Source organism: Drosophila navojoa, chromosome 3, assembly GCF_054131105.1.
Source record: "Drosophila navojoa isolate 15081-1374.11 chromosome 3, UAZ_NAV_1.0, whole genome shotgun sequence".
Lineage (NCBI taxonomy): Eukaryota > Metazoa > Arthropoda > Insecta > Diptera > Drosophilidae > Drosophila > Drosophila navojoa.
The window spans coordinates 7,060,626-7,081,348 of record NC_142891.1 but is presented as its reverse complement, the minus strand read 5'-3'; the positions used below and the strand labels follow the sequence as shown (position 1 = coordinate 7,081,348).

The window sequence follows — 20,723 nt, the reverse complement described above, 5'->3', positions numbered from 1 at the left end:
GTAGTCCCCTCCCCCTTCGAATCCCAAGGGTTTCTCTGTGTGTCTCAGAGTAATTTACACGTGATTATCACGGCTTGTCCCAAAATGGGATAACTTTGTAAAACAGGAACCGGCACAATCATTAATGCCGCTCACAAACAAAAATGTCCGGGTGCTGTCTGTGTCTGTGTTTGTCTCTGTCTCTGTTTGTGAACACGCATACAGATACCGTATATTACCATATGGGTGCCAGACAATAATAAATTCAAGCGATGTACGTGCCCCGCACGCAAAAACTGTTGCCTACTTACGGACGCTCATGCATATTTTAGAACGCAAGTCAGCGACGGGAATCAGCTCAAGGATGATGTCAAATGCATTACAAACTGTGACACAGCTAATAATGTGACTGCGACTGCAAACTGTGACTGCCAACTGTGCCTTATGTTGCGAATAAAATTGTATGCAGAAATTGGACTAAATAAATTTTGTGGATTTTAACTCGACAATGCAAAGAAATTGAGATCCTATACTTATAGCAATTTATTTTATGAATTTTATTTATAAATATATATTTTATTTTCATATATTTCATTTTACATACTTATATTGTACTTATATTAATTGTTTCTAAAAAGATTTAGTTATATTATGCTTCTCAAATTTTTATAGATTTTTTTCTTTCTTAATATATTTTCTCATTTTAATATTTTATAAAATCAAATATTTTATATATCATATTTAGGTAGTGCTGATTTTTTAACACATAATTTGAATATTGAAAATGTAATTTATTTATTTATTTATTATTATTAAATATATATAGTTATTTCATTTTAAATATTCAAACATGACATTTGTATTTAAAGCATATTTTTTATGTTACACCATATTTGTTTAAAAACTCATCAACATTTAATTATCATATATGTATATGTATAACGAATTTTTATTGTTTCTACAATAAAAATTATAAACTACGTAAGTACACTTTAATATAGCCATAAATATACATATGTTATTCATTTTCTAATTTTCATGTTAAGAATTATATTCAATCTAAAACACAATTTATTTTAAAATATTTTCATATATATTTGCATTGTTTATTAATTGTATTCATATTTGTATTATATGATTCTGGTTTATACTCCATTTATTTAAGAACATGCATGCATTCACTTCACCGTTTCAGCTTAGCTGGCTGGCGCATCTCTAATCCACTTCTAGACCCATTTACAGAGCCTATCAATGGGTTGTCATCTTAATTTAGTGCCCGCAGCACCTTCCACTCAGGTATGCATAAAATTTAGGTATGCAAGCTGACCTATTTTGGGGGCAAGATATTTCAAGCGTCATCTGAGATGAGATGAGATGAGAAAGCAGAAATCGTAGCTAAAGTTGGCAAATCAATTCAAATCAAATTCCAAGTTGAGCTGAAAAGTTGCAATAATGCAATTGCTCAATAGAGCTTAGAAAACGCGTCTTTATTTCAGAGAGTCTGGACAAAATAAACTGCATGAACTTCCAGCTCGTAACACACAAACAAACGACAATAAATTGCAAGACAAATTTATTTTGCCTTCCCATTGCCAACTTGAACCTGGGGCAAAAACTTACTCCCAAAGCAATCAATTTTTACGGCAGTTTAGTTTTTCGCAACCAAACTTGACAATCAATGGAAATAGTTTAATCAAACTGCAACTGCCAGACGAGATTGAGTACGAGGGCTTGTGGGGTTGTCTGGGCGTTGGTGTAGGTGCAGCTGTGTGACTAAGTAAGTTTTGGTTAGGTATTTTGACCCGGTAGCGGAACTGTCGGCAAAGATTTGCATGCCATTAGACCCACCAGATAGCTAACGAGCACGTTGAGTGCATTAACTGCAAGTGCAACAACCGTTGACTGCAATAGGCAACAGGCAACAGTTAACAAGCAACAATAAATGCCAGACACTTTACAGAGTCAGACACATTGAAAATTTTGAATGCCCAAAAAAGGGCGTAAGGCAGCGCAACAAATAACCATAGCCAGAGGGTGTTGGCAGACAGGTGGGGCTTGGCAGGTGAGGAGGTACTATACAGAAATGATGTTAGTAAAGCTAAAACTACTTTTCTCTTAGATTTTATATAATACATAGATGTTTATGTTTATTATAAATGGAATAAAAAATGCGTTGTGGCTAGATTATTGTTGCTGAAGACCGTATCTTCTATGTATATACACTACTAAAGATACTTCTTTGAAATGTAAATCATTTAAGATACAAAATAATTCAATTAGCAATTTCAGGTTTGAATAAATCACACACAAGCGTGCAGATAATATGGACTATAATAAGAGATAATACAGACAACATGATAAATTAATCAGTAAAGATTGTAAAATTAGTTGCATACAGCTATCTGCTTTTTAGCCATCTGATTATATAAATATATACACTTTTTTTTTATTCTAGTAGACAATATTCTAGGCGTTATCTGTTCCGTCATGTCTCTTTTCAGTAACATCTGTGTACATTGTCTAAGGGTCACGATGTAAACACAGTTGAGTCATATATTTCACATCTATTCAGCTGCAATTGGATAATATTAAAGTTATCTAACTTGTACCTATAGATACTGCGTCAGCTTTTCAAGCACTTTCAGCTAAACGATGCAGCACTCAGCAAAAACTTCCATGATAATAATAACAACGCCTTTGGCAGCAAATCTGTGCATTTACTTATATTTCTATACAATATTTTCAATGCAAGGTAGAGCGTGGAGCGTAAAGCATGGAGTAGAGCGTGGAGCAGGAAGGCAGCGTAGATAATAATGCGGAGACAAGCCAAGCGAAAGGCAACGACGTCCTAAACACTTCACGTCATTTCCAATAAACTTGTCACAATAGCACTGCCGGTGGCCGTCGGTGGAGAGATGACTGTAGTAGCAGTAGGAGTGCGCACTTTTTTTTTCCCAGATACAGTTGCAACTTTACGCAAGCGAGCAGACGCTTTAGTGATATTTGCGCATTTTGTTGTAGTCGTGTATCCGTTGAAAGCGCATTCAACGTATTTAGGCTACAATAGCGCGTAATCTATGCCACTCGACTTGCAACAAGCAGCAACAGCAGCTCCAGCACTGTGGCAGTGGCAGTGGCAGTTGCAGCGACTGCAATTGCGGCGCCATCATTTTGCATAGCATTTTGCATCTAGCAGATACTTTTACCGCACAACACAATGCAGCTTAATGCCGAAAAGTGCACAGCGCATGAATTTCATTTTATTTGCCTTGCATTTTTATGATTGCTATGCAAATGCAGCACAGCCCTCGGCTAGCTAAAAACTAAAACAAGAAAGCGCAGTTATGTGTGGAGTACCACAGATTCAAATACTCTTTACGAAACTTATATCCACATTTCATCCCAGATAAATAGAAACTGCTATGATTTTCAATGCGGCATGACCTTAGTGCAGTTCAAACTCTCCTGGGCCGCATATGGCCACTGCTAGAGTATGCCAACAACTCCCATCTGCAGCGCAACGAGGCGTGGCATCTTTTGTTCCGCCCACACTATAAAAGAGCAGCACAAAAATAAAAACAAAATCGAATAGCGAACTTGCTGCGGGGAAGCTAAAGTGAGATTCAAAACAATTGTTGTCCAACTCGCACAAAGAAATCACAACAACAACAACAACAACAAATAAAAATAAAATAAAAACAAAAAAGCTGAAAGCGGTCAAAGAACAATTCTTAATACGGCACACACTTTCAAGAAGTGTGGAAAATATAAAAAGAAAGTCAAGAACTTACCTTCGTTGTTAACGGTAGTGGTCTCCATTGTTGTTTATTTGTTGTTGTGTTTGGGAATTGGACGAAAAATAAGATAAAGACTGGTTACTGTAAATGAAAGTAAATTGAAAAACACATAAAACAAATGATTAAAATAAAAAATATTGTAAGCTGAGATCTAACAGAAATAATTTATATTTCATCATTACTGTCTTTCAGAAAAAGAATTATACATATGAACATTACTGAAAGAAGAGATTCTAAAAAATATTTGGTGATCCTAAAGTCTCTAAGCAACTTGAATAACAAGTTATGGGACTAGAGTATTCAACAAATAAGATTATTAATAGGCAACATTATTATAATCTGGCATTATACTAATAATAAACATAATTGATGGTCCTAAGAGCCAGGTGAAATAAATGTATTAACCAATTAAACAGCCCTCGTTTAACACATACACTGCCCCGTTACAAAAACTGCCTACAGCCTAAGGCGAAATGCATAAAACACTCTAGATAGACGCCCTTGCAGAAAAAAAAAAAACTACAAAAACCAAATGCAAGGAAGAGCCAAACAAAGGCAATGCCAATAAGAAGAGTGACAGGCCGTAACAGCGGCAGCTATAACAAGCTCTCGCTCATTACTATAAAATAAGCAGAGCAACAGCAACAACAGGGAAAAGAACTGCACTGGAAATTGGAAGCAACAAAGCGTGGGCCAAAAAGGAAAAGGAAAAAAAAACTGCGCCTGCTGTCAGGGGCAACGACAGCAAAACTAACAACAACATTGAATTGTAAAGAGCTGCAAAGTTATTGGCGTCGGCGTTTTGCAGCTGTAATTGTTGTTGTTGCTATTGCAATTGCGCAGCAGCAGCAGTAGCAGCGGCAGCGGCAGCAGCAGAAAAAGGGACTGCAACGAACCGGATAAAACTCTTTCCAGTTTCCAACTGCTGCTGCTCTTTTTCTTTTTGATTGGTACTCACCAGATTTATTAACTAAAAATATTCACAGAATATCCCACATACACCTTAATATGACATCCAAAATAAAATAACTTATTTATGGGTTCACTTTAAAACAAAGAAAATTTATTGAACTGCACTCTTTTTATCCACTTGCACTCTTTGAACTTTATTTTATTACGGCGCACAGCGCTATGTAACGATCGTGGTGGCGCAAGTTTAACGACTGAACGACTGAGGCGCCCACCAGGCTGCTTTGTAGTTGATCGCAGGAGAAGCGACACAATGGGCTGCGTCAAATAAATATGTGATGAAAGTGAAGCCACTCATTCAGCCGGCTTACCGTAATTGAGTGCAATATTTAAGAAACAATATTTAAATAGAGAACAACTAACATCTGCTTTTATTTTTAATATAATTAATGTTAACATATCAATAAATTTTCTTTTGTATTTTCAAATTGCGATCCACAGTGCGACATTGACAGCTGTGCTCTTCACTTTGTTGTTTTTTTTTTGCATTTGTTTTTTTTTTTTTGCGCGCTAAGGGAAGCTGCTCCAGGCGAGTTTTGCTTGCTTGCACAAATGTGTGCGAGTGAGATGACAACTGTGACACTTTTTTGTTGTTCGCCACAAACGGTTAAAATTCAAAAAGTATTTTAAAGTAAAAACGGTTGTTAGACAAACCGGTACATGACGCTCTTTGAGTATAACGAATGCCAAGGGGCAAAGAGAGAGCGAATTAAGGTGTTGATCATTATTTTTGGCAGCGTAGACAAATATCACACAGCTCAATTGGGTAACTTCCTTTGTATTGCTGTTTCACTCTTATTGTTGTTTTAATGAAGTCATCCACTTAGATTTGCAGAAAATAATATTTATGTATGTAGGTGAGCAAGTGTGCGAGAAGAATTGAGTGACTTTTTAACTAGCTTATCTGTTAATGCACGCCCGGCTGGTGGGCTATAAATCAATAAATAGCAAAGTGCGTATAGACAAGAGATAACTGTCGTTTCTATACTTACACGTATGTATGTATGTGCATATGTATGTATGTTGACAGCGCAAGTGCAGTGAACTCAAAGACATTAAGACTTAATAAGCTGAGACCCACGCTAAAAATAAAAAACAAAAACAAAATTTAAAACAAAACACAAAATAAAGTGCCAGCGAAATTTTCCACCTACACGCCCAACGCCTCAATTAATTTACCTTTCTTCTTTCTCATTAGATTCGAGAGGTCAAAGCAGTTGAAATTTACTGCAGCCACGCAGATTATGTGTGTTTGTATGTATGCTGTCAGTATGTACATAGTCTGTTAGACATATGTATGTACATATCAAATTGAGATCACATAAAAAGTGAAATTTGATCGAATCGGTATAAAACTTGAAATTGCGCATACGCACAGCAACGCCAGCTAAGGGGCAGAGGAGGAGGCGTGTCGCCACTTTTAAACATGTTTAGGTGCGTAGACAGACGTTATCTCGCTGTAGAGCGCCAAAACAAATTGCGCGACAATTTTCATTTTCACTTGGCGGTCATAAAAAACATGCGTTCAATTTGCATCTTTCTTTCTCTTATTTATTAATTACGCTGTCGGCTGGCGCCGTCGTTGTGCGAGAGAGTGAACAGAGCGCCCGATACTGAGCGAGAAGGAAGTCAAAGCTTTGCTTTGTTCGCCTCGTTTCACCTTTTGCGGCTGAACAAAAGCATAAAGCAAAGCGCCGCTTGAAACAAAGTACTGCCCGCAGTTGATTCACATTCAAACAACAACAAAAACAACAAGAAAGAATGGTAAGCAATAAAAACTGTAATTGACATACAATGTGCGCTGCTGGCTTTAAAAATTGCCACCCGAGATCAGCGTCTGCTGCGCCTTATTTGGCACTGGTTCAAGGCAAAGCTGTGGCATCGCATCCCATCCGGGTTTTAAGAAGTTCTGATTGGAACTGGTAACATATGCATGCACATATGTATGTATGTATGTATGTATTGTTTAGCTAAGCAAGCGGAAATGAATGCATTTCAGAGAGTAAATTCCACAAGCAGATATCCTCAAAATAGTGTAGGTAGATTCGAATAAATACATATGTACATATGTAAAAAATAAGTTCATTAAGCAATTAGATGGAATATATATACATATACATATATAGTGAGATAGAGACACAGACGCACGGAAGATAATCGATCATGCATAGGCAATAAAGAGAACAGATAATTACAGAGCTTTGGAACTAAAAGCTTTTGATTTAAAAAAGAGCTTTAGCAACAACAAAATTTGCATTATTGATTTAAGCGAAATCAACAACAAATTTAAAGAAAGTCGAACTAAAACTTCACACTAAAATTAAAGAAAAGAAATTGTATTAAACAAATATAAATAAAATATAACTAAAGTAACTTAAATTTTTATAAAAAAAAAAAAAAAAACGTAATAAACCAAAAATTTAAGTGTTTTGATTCTATTTAAAATCAAATGAAAACAAAAATGTAGATTTACACTTTATGTTGTATTAAATGTTGTAATTTTATTTACTTATTATAAACATACAATGATATTATATGCATAATAATATAGCGATAGTATAAGAATTGATATATAATAATATATAAAGAAAATATATATGTGTATATATAAGAATAAAAATAAAATAAGTAAATTTTTTTGCTCATCCACATTTTTCGCAAGAATATTTACTATAATTTGCCTTATTTGAATAATTACCAACGATTACAAAATGATCGTTTACCAATTGATTATTGTTTCGAGCCAAATTATGCCAGCCTTCTGTCCCTTTTACCTTATCCATATTCCTGTTTATATATTCAATGGCACGCGCTTTCAGCTGAAGTGCATTGAGTTGATCGGCTAAGATAAGCGTTTCAGCTGCATTATCAATGCAAAGCTGTTTGAACAGCGATTTCTCACATAATGCTTTCAATTTGGGCAGTTTGAATTTTTCAGCCGCCTGGAGCAGTTGCTTGGCTAGATTATCCAGATTGGGCGCCTGATCGGTGTAAATAAAACGCAATAAGTCGTTCAGAACCTGAGGATCCACATCGTCAAGCATCACGCGATTCTGTGAGTGCTGATCCGTTTGGAACATCGCCTCAAAGAACTGACTGCGAGCTAAATAAAAGAATTTAATTCCAAATCTTCAGATGTTTCATTCGTACCATCCACTCACCTGATAATATATTCTTATGTGCATAAATCTCATGGCCATTTGATGAAACCCTAACATCACTGTACTGCTCATTGTCGAACAGTTTGCCAAAGTCTTCAGCTACCTTGGTATCCGGCACTTTGATCGGATTCATTTTGCCGCACGTACACGCAGCGTCCGTAATCAAGCGGACTTGGCAAGAGATTGTTAACTTGTCGTGTGGTAAATAATTATTATCAGCATTGAAGAGTTTGCTGCAATATATGAACGGTTCAAAGCAAACTGTCTTATCGCTGCCTAAATTGCACAACTTCCTTTGTTGCGTTTCCTCGTGATTCATTATGGCACAGGTGATTTTAGCCTTTCCACGAAAATACAATCGTTCAACCTGGTGCACGGACAGCTGGAAATAATCAGATACATTATCCCCCTTCCTGATGAGTGCCAACTTCAAACGCCATTTGAATTCATTCTCATGCTCCCCGATGGGAAAATCCATAGATTCCCAGTTCTCCTTCAATTGCCACGCATCGACAAAGTTGTCGATTGTCCAGACATGATTGAATTTCACTATTTTTGGCTCAACAGTTGTCCAGTCGTTCGATTCGTGCTCAAATTTGCCAGAGTTGCGAAACATATTTATATAATTGAATCTACTATATGAATGCATATTTAGATTGTTTTTTGGCTTTGTTATGTTTATTTATTGTTTTTTTTTTTTTTTTTTTTAATGTTGCTTGGAAATAATACAAATTTCTAGCTCTCCTCTGTAGATATAGTTTCGCTGACTCTGCTTTTCACACTGTATGAATTTGTTCACTTTCTGACAAGTTCTATTCGTTCACAATATTTTGACCATTCGCTGAGAACATTAAAAATCTATTGAAATGAACTCAGACAGGAATGCTAAAAAAATTGGTTTAATTCGATTTTTTTTGTAATACAAATTATTGTAAGATTTGTACAAATTCAATACAAATTTATTTCAATATCAAAACTAATAGAAAAGTTCTATATACAAAAGAAAGATCAAATTAGAACGTAACGGAATTTCACTAATCAATGTCCAATGGTAAATTAATTTGTCTATTATACTTCAATGTTAAACCAGTGTTATTTTTCATATAAATATTTGTTAACTTAACGATTTTAGTAAATATAGCTGCGAATCTTCCAATAAACTTTGTTTGAGCGAATAATGTTCTAAAATTAAACTATATTATTTAACAGAATAAAGTAATACAGTTTTAGCTTACGTGACTCAAGCCTCTCTTACAGCTGCCCGTTGAATTCCCAGTTGGATTGTATATTCCAATTGGAAACGCTGTTATTGGGAGTGCGCACATTATTGACGCCATCAAAGACCGAATCTAATTGGTCCATAATTAAATTCCACTCACTGCCAGACACTTGATTGTACAAATCCAATTTACTTTCATTCAGCTGATGCTGCATCGAGTGTATACTCGTACAGGTGACATCAGCTGTATAGTTGTTAAGATTTAAACAGATGCGGCCAAAGCAGAAACAAATATTACCGCCGCGTGCAGCGAGCGTTTGCTTTGAATTGCCATCGATAGCTATCGATAAGTGCAGCGTGCTGCCATTCGCAGAGCGACGTAAAATTCTCCATTGTTGTGTTTGAATGGGATTTTGTGCATTTATCAATGCCAGAACCTTATCGTCCGGCAGGTGTGCACTGTTGGGAAAATGGCCTTCAATAATATGGCGTGGTATCTGATTCTCCTCCAGCAAATCGATTTCCAATCTGCAGCGTTTGCGTATCAAATTGAAATGGTCCTTAATCCAGTTCGCGGTCTTTTTATTGGCGCACACCAGCAGCAGCCACTCCGACTGCGGTATGCAGTCGTCGTATTGTGGGCGTAAATTGGTTTTGTTATTTACAGTTACATCCAATATGGCCTCCTGCAGGCGGCCCATCTGTTTCTCGGTTAACGGTGCCGATCTCTTTGATGCTATGAAGCCAAGCTGCACTTGACTGTTGCCTGCACTGGAATTTGAGCTTTTGCTTGAATTCGGTTTGGAACTTGGAGCATTGGAAGGTGCCTTTATATTCATATTCGAATTGGAATTGGTGTTTGGCGCAGTCTTTGATGTTGTTATTGTCGTTGTTGTTGTTGCTGGTGCTGCTGCTGCTGCTGCTGTAGCTGTTTTGGATCTCTTCTTTGATTTCTTTGGCGCTCTGGCTGCAGCTAACTTGCGTCTGTTCACTTCCGACGTTTCCTTGGCAATTGCGTCTCGTAGACGCTTTCGTGCCTTCTTTGTCATTTCATTTAAATTCACTTCAATTTTCAACTGCGACTGTGCGCCCGCATTGATAACTCTTTGGTGCGCCGCATCCATTAAGCCATCCTTATTGTCCTTAACTTCCTTCTTTGCGTTGCTTGCATTTAAGATTTGCTTCGGCATTTTCCTTCACTTCCTTTAAAATTATGATTTCCGGCATTTATCCTCAACTTTTATTTACAACTTGAAAGCGTGCAAATACTAATGTGAATTTAATAGCGGCACTCTGTCGCTGCGAATGACATTAATCGTTACGAAGCACAATTGTGAATGACAATTTATTTGAAATCTTCGGAATTTATTGGAAGTTTTTGATGGCTTTTTCAGTTTTGAAATAAAATATATATATATTTATTAAGAACGTTTTTTTCGAATAGCTTTCAGTAGAAAAACTGTCCTAGAAAATTTGACATCAATGGAGATTTCAATACAAATTATGATCGAATTGAAATGTAATTGGACTTTCAATAGGAATACCTATTTGAATTATTCTCGGAGCTAGGATTGCAGCACAAGTTAATTAATTAATTTAATTTAATTGGAATTGCAATTGGAATGATTTGGAACTGGTATTAAAGTAAAATACGTTTTCCTCTAAAAACTGTTCTTGGTCAGGTAAGAAAAAATTTCTTACCTAAACAAGAACAGTTCTTATCCATTAATTAATAATTATAATTTTCCTTTAGTAAGATTAGTTTTTCTACTGAATAGTCGGCTAGATCAGTTATTTGGTTATATCTGTTAATATGCGCTTGTGTGAGGCCTCCTTCAATTGCCAATGTTAGGGGTGTATTATATTTGAGTGCCAGGTCTTGCAATAGAGGATACTTGGCGAGCGCCTCAAATGTGGTGCATGGATCCTTTAGATAGTCGAGAAGCTGTGTCTCACCATCCTCCATTAATTTCGTGGTAGCTGGCAGAGGCGAAGGCTGCGACATATCTAAATCGCTTGTCTCACAAGTATCATCTGTTTGATAGAAGAATATCTTAATACATTTATATATTATATATGTAATATATCATTTGAATTTACCCATTTCATCGAATTCATAGAAATCATCCTGGCCCGTTGTATAAGCCGTTTCCATGGCAGCACTTTGGCCAACATTCTCTGTGGCCTTCGCATGCCGCACAGCCTCTGCAATTACCATCTGTTGAATTTCCTTCGCGCTGCGCTGTTCAAGGGCCGAAACCTTGGCCAAGACATTGAGCCAACGCATTTTGATGCCAGGACAGAGAACAGATGCAATAACTGCTGGATTTGCCTCGGCAACCAGCTGAATATAGTTGGAGAATCGATGCTTCAGTTTGACTTGTAGCTCAAAGGCCAAACTCTTCAGATCGATCAGTTCCAAGACATCTGAGACTCTCTTAAGTTTAACGCAAAGCGATGTCAAGGCGGGTATTAGACAGCCGTAGTACAAATTACTTTCCATGCTCAAAAACTCGATCGTCGTTGCTATGGGTGACATTAGGATGCGATATTCGTCGAGATATTGCAGATCACTCGCCGAGAAACAGGAGTTATGCAAAGCCAGCCGACTGCAAAGCTCGCCAAGTTTATCCTTGTGCGATAGAATGCAGCAAATGCTATCGTATATGGAAAACCAACGATTTCTCGAGGGACACACTAAAGCCTCACCCAAGACTGCGACAATGATCTGAGCCGATCGAGAGCAAAAGCATTTACGCCATAGTGCACTACATTTAGCCATGATCTAGAAGGGAGAGAAAAGCATGAAAAGAGCTATTATTACATTATTTTTCTTGCTTACCTTCAAGTGTCGTTCCTTTAGGCTCTTATCCCTAGAAAGCAATTCCAGGAAATCAGTAGAAGCTACAATATTCAGCATTTCGCTTGCACATTCTATTCGATTTGGTAAGGCTTCGCAAATCAGTTTCTTTAGGTCCTCGAGACTGGTATGGTCTTCATTATTTAATTCCTTTTTCAAATCGATGCCAAATTCTTGAAAGGACTTCGTGTAATTTCTGTCATTACTTGTGATCGATCCCACAATTTTTAGATTATTAAATTCGTACTCATTGTTAATATTGTTTATCATCTCCAATACCTGAGCATAATCCCCAGAGAAACGCCTACAGGCCAGGGCAGCTGAACGCCTCTGAAACTTCTCGTCCAGCCAATGACAACTATAAACGAAATAGTTGTACTCGCTGCTATTTGAGCAGATGGTCGTCGTAATGCAAACGTACTTCTGTCTCTTCAGCAGCTTTTTAATACTATCAGACATTTGCAGGAAGCGCTCATCCAAGCGACTCTTCAGTCTCGCCTTATTCATCACACGTAAATTGGTATTCTTGAAGAGATTGCGGAAACTGGGAGCCTCCACAGTTTCCAGGGGCAGGGCATTATCTATTATATAGCACATGACGCGCTGCTCAAACGAATCGCTCTGCTTCTCTTCCCTTGCGGTCTCTTCTGTGCCGTACTTCGAGCCAATGAAGGCAGCGTGTATCTTCGGATGCCTCACACGCAAATGTTTGATGAAGTTGGAGGTGACTGCGTTGAAACCTCTGATGCGTGTGCCGCACGCGTTGCATTTAGCCATAATTACACCTGGTTTGGCACTCGGCTCCTTTACCTGCCATAGAAATAAATATTAACATAAGATGCTATTTAATATATATATTTATATTCCTCACTTTTTGAATACTGCCAAAATATCGAAAAACTTCTGGCAGCCTCGTTTCCTTTTTATCTTCCATTGCGTTTTGTGGCTTTCTTCTGCCCGATCGCTGTAAGAATTTGGCTTTTCGATTATCCGGTTCCACATCGAAGTCGGACGTAAACTAAAAATTGAATTCAGTTGAAATGGAAATTGAATTAAAATTACTGTTAAACGCTTTGTGACATAAATAATTAAAAGTAATTAAGCAATTAAGTTACGTGGTTTAATTTGATAAAGAGGGCCACCTAAAACATTTGCAATGTTAATATGAATATGTATATATATAATATATATTTAATATTATTAAAATATATACATATTATTAATTTTAAGTATATATGTATATAATTAATATAAATGCATTTATTTTAATTTTTTAAATTTTATTATTAGCTTAAATACTTTTAAAACCACCCTCGTAACTACTTAAGTAATTACAAGTATAGTAATTACTTTTGTTTCTATCCATATTTTCTTTTTAAAGGCAGCGTCAGTTATTAACTAATGTTCAATAATAAAAATGCGATGTCGAAGACATACCTCTGTTTCCTCAGAGCTCGTTTTAGGCTGCTTCTTTGTCATTTTCCACTGGGAAATTCCGTCCTGTTGTTGCTCTGTGCTGTTTTGTGCCTGTTCCCCATTTGATTGCTCCATCGCGAAATGCAGGTCCCCAGCTTCCAGCTTGATGCTGTTTCCATCTTTTACTTGACAGATGTTAAACATTATTGTTAGCAATTATTGTGGTTGACTGATATAGAATGTTTAAGCTCAGCATTTGTATTTGGGCTCGTTTCAAACACATAAACAAAGTACTCTGTAAATAGTAATTAGCTACTGCAGACTCGGGCATGCCAACTCGCTCGAAATTGAAGATATGTATGTGTGTTAATCAGAGTGAATGGCAATGGAAAAAAGAATGCGCGCCAATGTTAGAATTTAAATTGGACAAATTACAAAACAAGTAAGTTCTTGACAAAGTATTAACTTAAAAGTTTATATACGGAAAGTATATAAATTATTGATTATAAATTGCGATGGAAACAATGAATGATGACTTTCTGATAATTACACTTTTTTAGTTGGGAATAAGAACAATAAGAATATAGTATACTAAAAAATTTATTAATTTTTCATTTTATACATCTTGCAAATTGTCATATCAAATAAACAAAAAAAAAAAAAAAAAAAAAAAAAAATAAATAAACACAACTCTTACAAAATAATAATATAAAAAAAATTAAAATAACAAATAAAAACCTTGAACAATATAGTCACAGTTCTTTTTAAAGTCCAGGGTCGTTTCACATATAATATTATACCAACTAAGTAATACTATTTGTATTATTGTTGTACTATTTCTTAAGACATTTCAAAATCTCCAGTTTTTTCAATTCTATTTCCTCCATTCGTTTGAAATGCTGCAACATAGCATTTGTTTGCTCCGCTATTGTGGAACGCATTGCATCGATGCTATCTGCAACGCGAGTCATTAATGCATTTTGAGCTCCACGGAGGTTTTCTAGACCGTCCGTATAATGACTGTCCTCCAGATAATCATCTGAATCGGACGAGTGCTCACGTTTAAATTCAGCGTTATCCTCATTAACATTAATTGTGGGTTCAAATTGGTAAAAGCGTGTTGGGCTTTGTTCCCCTGATTCTACATTCACAATTTCATAGGATTCGCACACTTTGGCTAGACTTTCGTCTTCAGTTCTAGATTGGCAGCTGCTTGCACCGCTTAGAGAATGGCGACGCTCGAAGTTGACATTGGATATGTAGTTCTGATCGCTGGGATAGCGAGAGGAGTTGCGGTAATGAATAATTTCCACATTTTCATCAAATCCACACAGTTGTGCAATTGATTCCTCAGCCGGGCTTAAGGCAACACGTTTATCGTTTTTGATTTGCAAAAGTTTCCTTTTTATGGAAATCTTCCAATCCGACCAAACCTGGAAATGGAAATGGAGACTTGCAAATATATATAAAGTTCTCATTAGATGTAAAAACCTTTTTCCACGAGGAAACATTCTTAAAGGGAGGTCCTACAGCGTTCAGATCATCTGTGAGACTACGCCATTTGCCATCCACGACAAAACGTTCGCCTTTACTGTGTCCTTTGGCAATATCCTGATGTTTGGTCATAAACTCTATTAATATATTGCTCTGTTCTCGATTTTTGTGTGTGCGCCTGTAATACAAAACAGTTTATTAAATAGAATTGTTGAGTCAAAACTTTAACTTGTATTTTATTAGTTTTTTAATTTTTATGGGTTTCAGTATTGCAAATGATCAAAAGAAAAATATGTTTACCTCTTGAATGCATCACGACCATTCATTCTATTACAATTTAAATAAATAAACTGAATGATACAGTTTTAACTTAATTTTGTATTAGTATAGGACCGCCATTTTATTATTCTAAGAAATATATTATTTCTTACAAACTGCTCTTCGTTTTACAGCACTATAAATGCTAAGAAAATTTTGCCGGCTTTCACCTTTAAGATATTTACATATACATATAGCCGGAATCAAACTGATATTTAATTTGAATATAGGAAATACATTTATATAATATATAGTTCTAATTGGATTCAACAATTGGACAATTTATACGAAGTCAGGGAAAATAAACCATAAAAATTCAAAACGCGGACAAAAATTCAATTACCGCTAATCGAATTTAATAAGAGCATTAAGAAAAATACTACACTATAAATAAGCACAGACTAAACCTAAAATATGCATATGCAATTGATTCAAGTTAACTCACTTCTTTGGCAAATTCTGTCGAATGCGTTTCTTTTTGGGCGACATCTCTGTTTCCTCAAAGCTCTCAGAATCCGTGCTCAAGTCTTGCATTATTTCGATGGGTCCACTGTGAATGTCCAGCGCCACTGTTGCCAGTGGATCATCAGTTTGTTCGTCATCCTCAGGCGACAATATCCCACCGACTTTGGTTAAGCTTGTCATTCTACGACTTATTAACTCTTTTGGCGACTAACGAAATTCAGCTTTGTTTTTACCGCTAAATCGAAAAGTAGAGTACTGCAATTTTTTCGATGTCTGTTTACAGTTCCGATAGGTCAATTCCATTATCGATAACACAGTCAGCTGTTCCTGTAACAGAGGCAGATCAACAAAATGTTTAAATTCAAAATTCAAATATTACAAATCATCTTTAAAAGAACATAATAAATATAAATCTTTATGACAAAGTTAATAAAACATAATAAATAAGCAAATTTTGTATAAAATTTAAAAACAATTAATTCATATATTTCCTATCAAATTAAAAATGTAGGTATACTTCACTTTAAAGAGCACTTAACTACCTGGCAAATATGTAAGTTACTTTGTAGACCATAATCGACCTAAAACTAACTACATCTTGATATATATCCATGGCTAAATACTTCCCACTCAGTTCATAAATCAATACAAATGGAGACAAACATTTTTACAACTTAAACTAACGTACATTTAAATATTTATTAGCCTATGAATGAATGTACATTTCAGTTTCCTATATCCACAGTTAGTCTTTTTTTGTAATTTCAGTTATTACTAATTAAATATATGTCTACTTTGCTCCTGTTTGGCTTTTCTCTGTTGTATCTCGAGCTCCAAGAGTTCAATGCGCAGCTTACGCTCTTTGGCCTCGTCTTCGAGTTTGCTGCGCTTCTCACGCATTTCCAGATCGTGTTTTTCCTGCGCTCGCTCATTTTCGCATCTGCAGAAATTTTGCTGTAGCTGCAGCAGTTTGAGCCTCTCCTCGTCCAGGCTGTTTTTGGGATTGGGAACTTTGTCGGGCAATTTATTTTTGAGAAGTGGAGGCCGAACTGCATTGGCCGTATTACACGTGGCCCACTTGGAACTGGTGCTGGTCAGGTCGTCCTCCGATACGGTTATATCATTAGTCTGAAAGATGTTTCGAGTTAAGAACACTGTACTGAATTCCATTTCAATCAGCTTACATCCTGATCTCCTGCTACGAAATTATACATCATATCCTCGTCACCCTCAAAACTCTGTTCATTTTCCAGCTGACCTGTTTGAAAGAATTCGTTTATTTTATTTGTATTGTTATTGTTAATATATTATATAACTACTCACATCCATCAGTCTCCACGGCTTTCTTCAGGCACAGAGCCGCATCTCCAATCATGGCAACAATTTTTTCCGAAACAGTTGAAACTATGGGCGTAACTGGTTCCTCACCGCCCATGCGCTGGCAGTGTGCTCGCTCCTTGGCCAGCTCCACTTTCGCTCTACGCTTCATATGCAGATATTTGTCTCTCAGTTGCCGCCATTCGCGGTTAACTCCTGTTTTCGCTACAAAACTTTTTGTCAGCTCTGCCCAGACTTCCTCCTTGTGCTTCCACGTAAATGCATCCGATTTCTTGTTGTTCAGGACATCGTTGCGCTCCTCGACAAGCTCCACCAGGGTTAGCTCTTCCTCCGGCGAGAAGTTTTTACCACGTTTTTTAATTTTTTCACTGAATTTTTGAATGAATGAAACTTTTTTCTGAACTCACTAACCTCCTAGAGAGAGAAAAGATTCCCGCTCTATTGATCGACTGCTAATATGCTTAACTTACTTCTTTGGCTCTAGCTGTTCGGATATTCGAATTTTCTTCGGCGGCGTCTCCAGCTCCGGCTCCTCGTTGCTTTCATCGTCTGTGCTCGTGTCTTGTTCGATTTTGATGGGGCCGATTTCCAAATCATTTGCTACTAGCGGATCATTTGTTATCGCCAGCTTCGGAGGAGGTTTTGCTATACTTGTCATTGCCTTAATAATACATGAATATATTTTTAATTGCGAGCACACAACAACCAAATCATAAATTCAATACTGCAATTTCTCTTTGGCTGTGAGAATTCGATTAGTTTTCGATAGAAAACAGCTGTTTCTGCTCAAATAACAGCAATGCATTTCCAGATGAGCGCAAATGTTAAATATTGCATACTTTTTGAAAATTAGGTTTTAACAAAAGTGTGATAGTTTTATCATAACTATTTATACTGTATTTACATTTTAAAAGAATAATAGTGTGCCTCAGGTCAATCCGGGACGGCCGACGACTAACCTAAAGAAGAATAACAATGTAAAACAATTATATGTAATGACTGTTAAATATCAAACTTCAGCTGGCATAGCAGAGCACAAGCTGAAAATTTGACGTCACAACAGAGCTGTGAGTTAACATTAAGAGTAACATAACTGCTCTTTGCGGAACCTACTGAGTTATCTTAACAGTGGCCGAATGCTACAACATTTCGTTGTGAGTGTCAACAGCTGCGCTGCTTAGTGAATGTCTGAATCGGGTCAAGTGTACGTGGATTTTAGACAGACTTTCACGGCACAGCGACGCGACAAACAAATTACAAAATAACTAATATAAATAGTGTAAATAGTAAACAATAAACCATAGCAACTAAGGATATAAAATTAAACGTTTGAAACCAATTAAATTGAACTAAATATACATTCATACATAGTATTGTAAATTACAATAAATGCGCCTGACTCAGAGCTGCTGATAAACGAATAGAAAAGAAAACGAAAAAGCAAGCATAATTAATTATTAATTATTGATAATGGCACCAACACGCAGGCCCAGCGATGGGTTATTGGCGCGCGTCAATTTTCCCCTCTACGCAGTCGATATGCTGACCAGCCGCCACATTATAGTCGCCGGCGGAGGCGGCTCCAGCAAAACAGGCGTCGCGAATGGCTTCGTAAGTGTGTCGAATATGCTTGAAATGGGACAAGAGTGCAGTACAATGGGGGTTATTAATAATTAAAAACTGCTAACATTTTGTTTGAATTTGCTTTTCCTGCTAGGAAATCTATGAGCTCTATCACAATGGCAGCCATTTTTGTGCGGAGGAGGTGCTCCGCCATGAGACGGGTGCCAATGTGGTCATGAATTTCGCAGTGCGCAACAGCGGACGACGTGCCTATCTGTGTGCCGGCCAGGAGGCACATTGTCAAATGTATTATGTGCAGCCGCGCATCGAATCCGAGGAGGACGGGGACAAGGATCGGAAGCCAGCGCCGGTGGAGCGCCCGCACGAGAACGGCGTGCGACAGCGTGGCGCTGCACACTCTGGCGTCGAGGCGTTACCCAATGGCCATAACAACAGACAACAGAACCAGAGCAGCGGCACCAGCAATCAGGAGCTGCTCAGCAAGCTGCATCGGCTGCGCTTCGACATTCAGGCAGCGGATGTGGTGCAGACGGATTTCCTGAAGAGCGCCGAGCCGTTGCAGCGCGTGGTACGCATCAGTGGCAATGGCCAGCTGATGGCAACCGGCGGCACCGATGGCCAGCTGCGCATCTGGAGTTTTCCACAGATAAAGCTTATCAAGCAGCTGGCGGCGCATACAAAAGAAATCGACGACCTGGACTTCAGTCCCGATTCCAAGTACACTGTGAGCATTTCGAAGGATGCCCAGGGCATTGTGTGGGACCTGAGCACGGGCAAGCAGCAGTACAAGCTGCAATGGCAAACGCCGGAGGGCGCTAAATATCTATTCAAGCGCTGTCGCTACGGCACTGTGGAGGCACACAAGGATAACTATCGGCTCTTCACCATAGCCAATCCGCTGGGCAAGGTGGGCAAGCAGCGCGGCTATCTACAGCAATGGGATTGCTCGAGTGGCCAATTGCGGGCAGCGGTACCCATCGATGAGAGTTTAGCCTCGCTCGCCGTACGGGACGATGGACGCTTTGTGGCCGTCGGCACCATGTTCTCCGGCAGCGTATCCATGTACATAGCCTTCAGTCTGCAGGTGAGTCGGCCATGTTTTTACCCAATCAGGCTGCATCAATTAATTGTCTGCTTATGACTCTTCCAGCGTGTGCTGCACATTCCTCATGCTCACTCGATGTTTGTGACCGGGCTGCAGTTCCTGCCCATTACCAACGAGGAGGGTCCGCCCATATCTAGCGACACGGAAGCAGCCGTGCTCTCCATCTCCGTCGACAATAAAGTTTGCATACACAGTCTGCAGCAGCGACGTAAGTTAAACCTAATCCGGTGCACTCGATATACTCATTCGTATTGCATTTTGCAGGCACGATTCCCGCCTGGCTGGCCATTGTCTTTATGATCGTGATGATCTTTGTGGTATTCGTGTTCTGCTCCTACATTGGAATTTGAGACTGTCTGGACTGGTGGTCGACCAGCGAAATCAATTTGCATTATTAGTTGATAAACAATGTTTAGTTTTGTAATAGACCCATTGCCCCTTGCCCCATTTCCTGCTCCTCCCCTGAACACCCCACTGAATATTATTTTAAGTGTATAGTTGTTTTTTTGTGCCGGCTGCCTTATCTCTCGTACACTCCTCTCAAAGTCATTTTCGTTATTGTATCATATTTTTGCTTCAACTATCTCAAATTTGCCGTTGTAGTTAATATATATATATACATGTATGTATGTCAGAGTAATTAGCTTGCAAACGAATTGATATTTAATTATAAAAAACAAAGGAATAATAATAAATCAGGTGAATGCAGTTATATAGCAATAAATGGAATATTCATAACGAAATAATTTGTATATTTACTTACAAATAAATTGAATTGTTAACACACTTATGTCTCATCAATCATGTTGAAAATATATGGCACATTTTGATTGACCTCATTTAAAAATTATTTAAATATTACAGATGCCCGCGCAGTTTACAAACACCATCCCAGCTCATAGACATTCGCAGGCATGTTAAAAGCTCTGCTCCAATTGGAAGTGTGCATGCTAATTAGCAGACGCAAAAGACCTGACTGTAAAATTATCAGTGCCATTCACCAACAAGTGGCAGGACT

The 20,723-nt window shown here is 37.7% G+C and overlaps 7 protein-coding genes across 8 annotated transcripts in view; 1 reads left to right on the top strand and 6 right to left on the bottom strand.

Moving 5' to 3' along the window:
- stai (stathmin) overlaps positions 1 to 4,955 on the bottom strand; it is an 89,958-nt gene extending 85,003 nt beyond the window's left edge. The window contains exons 1-2 of the mRNA XM_089258115.1: positions 4,735 to 4,955; positions 3,771 to 3,857 (exon numbers count right to left, since the gene is read on the bottom strand). Coding sequence (XP_089114241.1) covers positions 3,771 to 3,798 — 28 coding nt within the window. The 5' untranslated portion in view covers positions 3,799 to 3,857; positions 4,735 to 4,955. The remainder of the gene's footprint in view (positions 1 to 3,770; positions 3,858 to 4,734) is intronic.
- Positions 4,956 to 7,356: 2,401 nt separating this feature from the next.
- Positions 7,357 to 8,555, bottom strand: LOC115563284 (protein roadkill). The gene is made up of 2 exons (XM_030386021.2): positions 7,907 to 8,555; positions 7,357 to 7,848 (listed from the first exon to the last, which is right to left on the bottom strand). Exons 1-2 carry the CDS (start codon positions 8,553 to 8,555, stop codon positions 7,388 to 7,390), a joined length of 1,110 nt encoding a protein of 369 aa, XP_030241881.2. The 3' UTR covers positions 7,357 to 7,387.
- On the bottom strand, positions 8,201 to 10,503 carry LOC149091656 (uncharacterized). The gene is made up of 2 exons (XM_089257446.1): positions 9,142 to 10,503; positions 8,201 to 9,088 (listed from the first exon to the last, which is right to left on the bottom strand). The coding sequence occupies exon 1, from the start codon at positions 10,313 to 10,315 to the stop codon at positions 9,158 to 9,160; it is 1,158 nt and encodes a 385-aa protein (XP_089113572.1). The 5' UTR covers positions 10,316 to 10,503; the 3' UTR covers positions 8,201 to 9,088; positions 9,142 to 9,157.
- A 324-nt stretch (positions 10,504 to 10,827) lies between these two features.
- Positions 10,828 to 13,743, bottom strand: LOC149091655 (uncharacterized). Of its 2 annotated transcripts, XM_089257444.1 has the most exons (6): positions 13,696 to 13,743; positions 13,423 to 13,586; positions 12,857 to 13,003; positions 11,968 to 12,795; positions 11,226 to 11,910; positions 10,828 to 11,159 (listed from the first exon to the last, which is right to left on the bottom strand). In XM_089257444.1, the coding sequence occupies exons 1-6, from the start codon at positions 13,730 to 13,732 to the stop codon at positions 10,855 to 10,857; spliced, it is 2,166 nt and encodes a 721-aa protein (XP_089113570.1). In that variant the 5' UTR covers positions 13,733 to 13,743; the 3' UTR covers positions 10,828 to 10,854. The 2 variants fall into 2 exon arrangements, with proteins under 2 accessions (XP_089113570.1, XP_089113571.1); XM_089257445.1 differs by lacking the exon at positions 13,696 to 13,743 and having other exon boundaries at positions 10,829 to 11,159; positions 13,423 to 13,689.
- A 452-nt stretch (positions 13,744 to 14,195) lies between these two features.
- On the bottom strand, positions 14,196 to 16,092 carry LOC149091654 (uncharacterized). The gene is made up of 3 exons (XM_089258118.1): positions 15,659 to 16,092; positions 14,893 to 15,073; positions 14,196 to 14,834 (listed from the first exon to the last, which is right to left on the bottom strand). Exons 1-3 carry the CDS (start codon positions 15,856 to 15,858, stop codon positions 14,235 to 14,237), a joined length of 981 nt encoding a protein of 326 aa, XP_089114244.1. The 5' UTR covers positions 15,859 to 16,092; the 3' UTR covers positions 14,196 to 14,234.
- A 250-nt stretch (positions 16,093 to 16,342) lies between these two features.
- On the bottom strand, positions 16,343 to 17,820 carry LOC115563325 (uncharacterized). The gene is made up of 4 exons (XM_030386079.2): positions 17,487 to 17,820; positions 17,002 to 17,384; positions 16,863 to 16,936; positions 16,343 to 16,806 (listed from the first exon to the last, which is right to left on the bottom strand). Exons 1-4 carry the CDS (start codon positions 17,672 to 17,674, stop codon positions 16,453 to 16,455), a joined length of 999 nt encoding a protein of 332 aa, XP_030241939.2. The 5' UTR covers positions 17,675 to 17,820; the 3' UTR covers positions 16,343 to 16,452.
- Positions 17,821 to 18,174: 354 nt separating this feature from the next.
- On the top strand, positions 18,175 to 20,491 carry LOC115563324 (guanine nucleotide-exchange factor SEC12). Its single transcript, XM_030386078.2, has 4 exons — positions 18,175 to 18,627; positions 18,734 to 19,684; positions 19,751 to 19,913; positions 19,970 to 20,491. The coding sequence occupies exons 1-4, from the start codon at positions 18,487 to 18,489 to the stop codon at positions 20,053 to 20,055; spliced, it is 1,341 nt and encodes a 446-aa protein (XP_030241938.1). The 5' UTR covers positions 18,175 to 18,486; the 3' UTR covers positions 20,056 to 20,491.
- Positions 20,492 to 20,723: the final 232 nt, after the last annotated feature.

Excerpts from the sequence above, each read along its gene's own strand:
- LOC115563284 (XM_030386021.2), bottom strand. The coding sequence starts at position 8,555 with ATGCATTCATATAGTAGATTCAATTATATAAATATGTTTCGCAACTCT. Across the intron at positions 7,849-7,906 it reads ACATAAGAATATATTATCAG|CTCGCAGTCAGTTCTTTGAG; the intron begins GTGAGTGGATGG and ends TCTTTTATTTAG.
- LOC149091656 (XM_089257446.1), bottom strand. The coding sequence starts at position 10,315 with ATGCCGAAGCAAATCTTAAATGCAAGCAACGCAAAGAAGGAAGTTAAG.
- LOC149091655 (XM_089257444.1), bottom strand. The coding sequence starts at position 13,732 with ATGCCCGAGTCTGCAGTAGCTAATTACTATTTACAGA. Across the intron at positions 13,004-13,422 it reads CGAGCTCTGAGGAAACAGAG|TTTACGTCCGACTTCGATGT; the intron begins GTATGTCTTCGA and ends TTCAATTTTTAG. Across the intron at positions 12,796-12,856 it reads ATTTTGGCAGTATTCAAAAA|GTAAAGGAGCCGAGTGCCAA; the intron begins GTGAGGAATATA and ends TTTCTATGGCAG.
- LOC149091654 (XM_089258118.1), bottom strand. The coding sequence starts at position 15,858 with ATGACAAGCTTAACCAAAGTCGGTGGGATATTGTCGCCTGAGGATGAC. Across the intron at positions 15,074-15,658 it reads CGACAGAATTTGCCAAAGAA|GCGCACACACAAAAATCGAG; the intron begins GTGAGTTAACTT and ends TTTGTATTACAG. Across the intron at positions 14,835-14,892 it reads ATGTTTCCTCGTGGAAAAAG|GTTTGGTCGGATTGGAAGAT; the intron begins GTTTTTACATCT and ends TTCCATTTCCAG.
- LOC115563325 (XM_030386079.2), bottom strand. The coding sequence starts at position 17,674 with ATGACAAGTATAGCAAAACCTCCTCCGAAGCTGGCGATAACAAATGAT. Across the intron at positions 17,385-17,486 it reads GAACAGCTAGAGCCAAAGAA|TGAAAAAATTAAAAAACGTG; the intron begins GTAAGTTAAGCA and ends TCAAAAATTCAG. Across the intron at positions 16,937-17,001 it reads AGCCGTGGAGACTGATGGAT|GTCAGCTGGAAAATGAACAG; the intron begins GTGAGTAGTTAT and ends TCTTTCAAACAG.
- LOC115563324 (XM_030386078.2), top strand. The coding sequence starts at position 18,487 with ATGGCACCAACACGCAGGCCCAGCGATGGGTTATTGGCGCGCGTCAAT. Across the intron at positions 18,628-18,733 it reads CAGGCGTCGCGAATGGCTTC|GAAATCTATGAGCTCTATCA; the intron begins GTAAGTGTGTCG and ends TTTTCCTGCTAG. Across the intron at positions 19,685-19,750 it reads ACATAGCCTTCAGTCTGCAG|CGTGTGCTGCACATTCCTCA; the intron begins GTGAGTCGGCCA and ends TGACTCTTCCAG.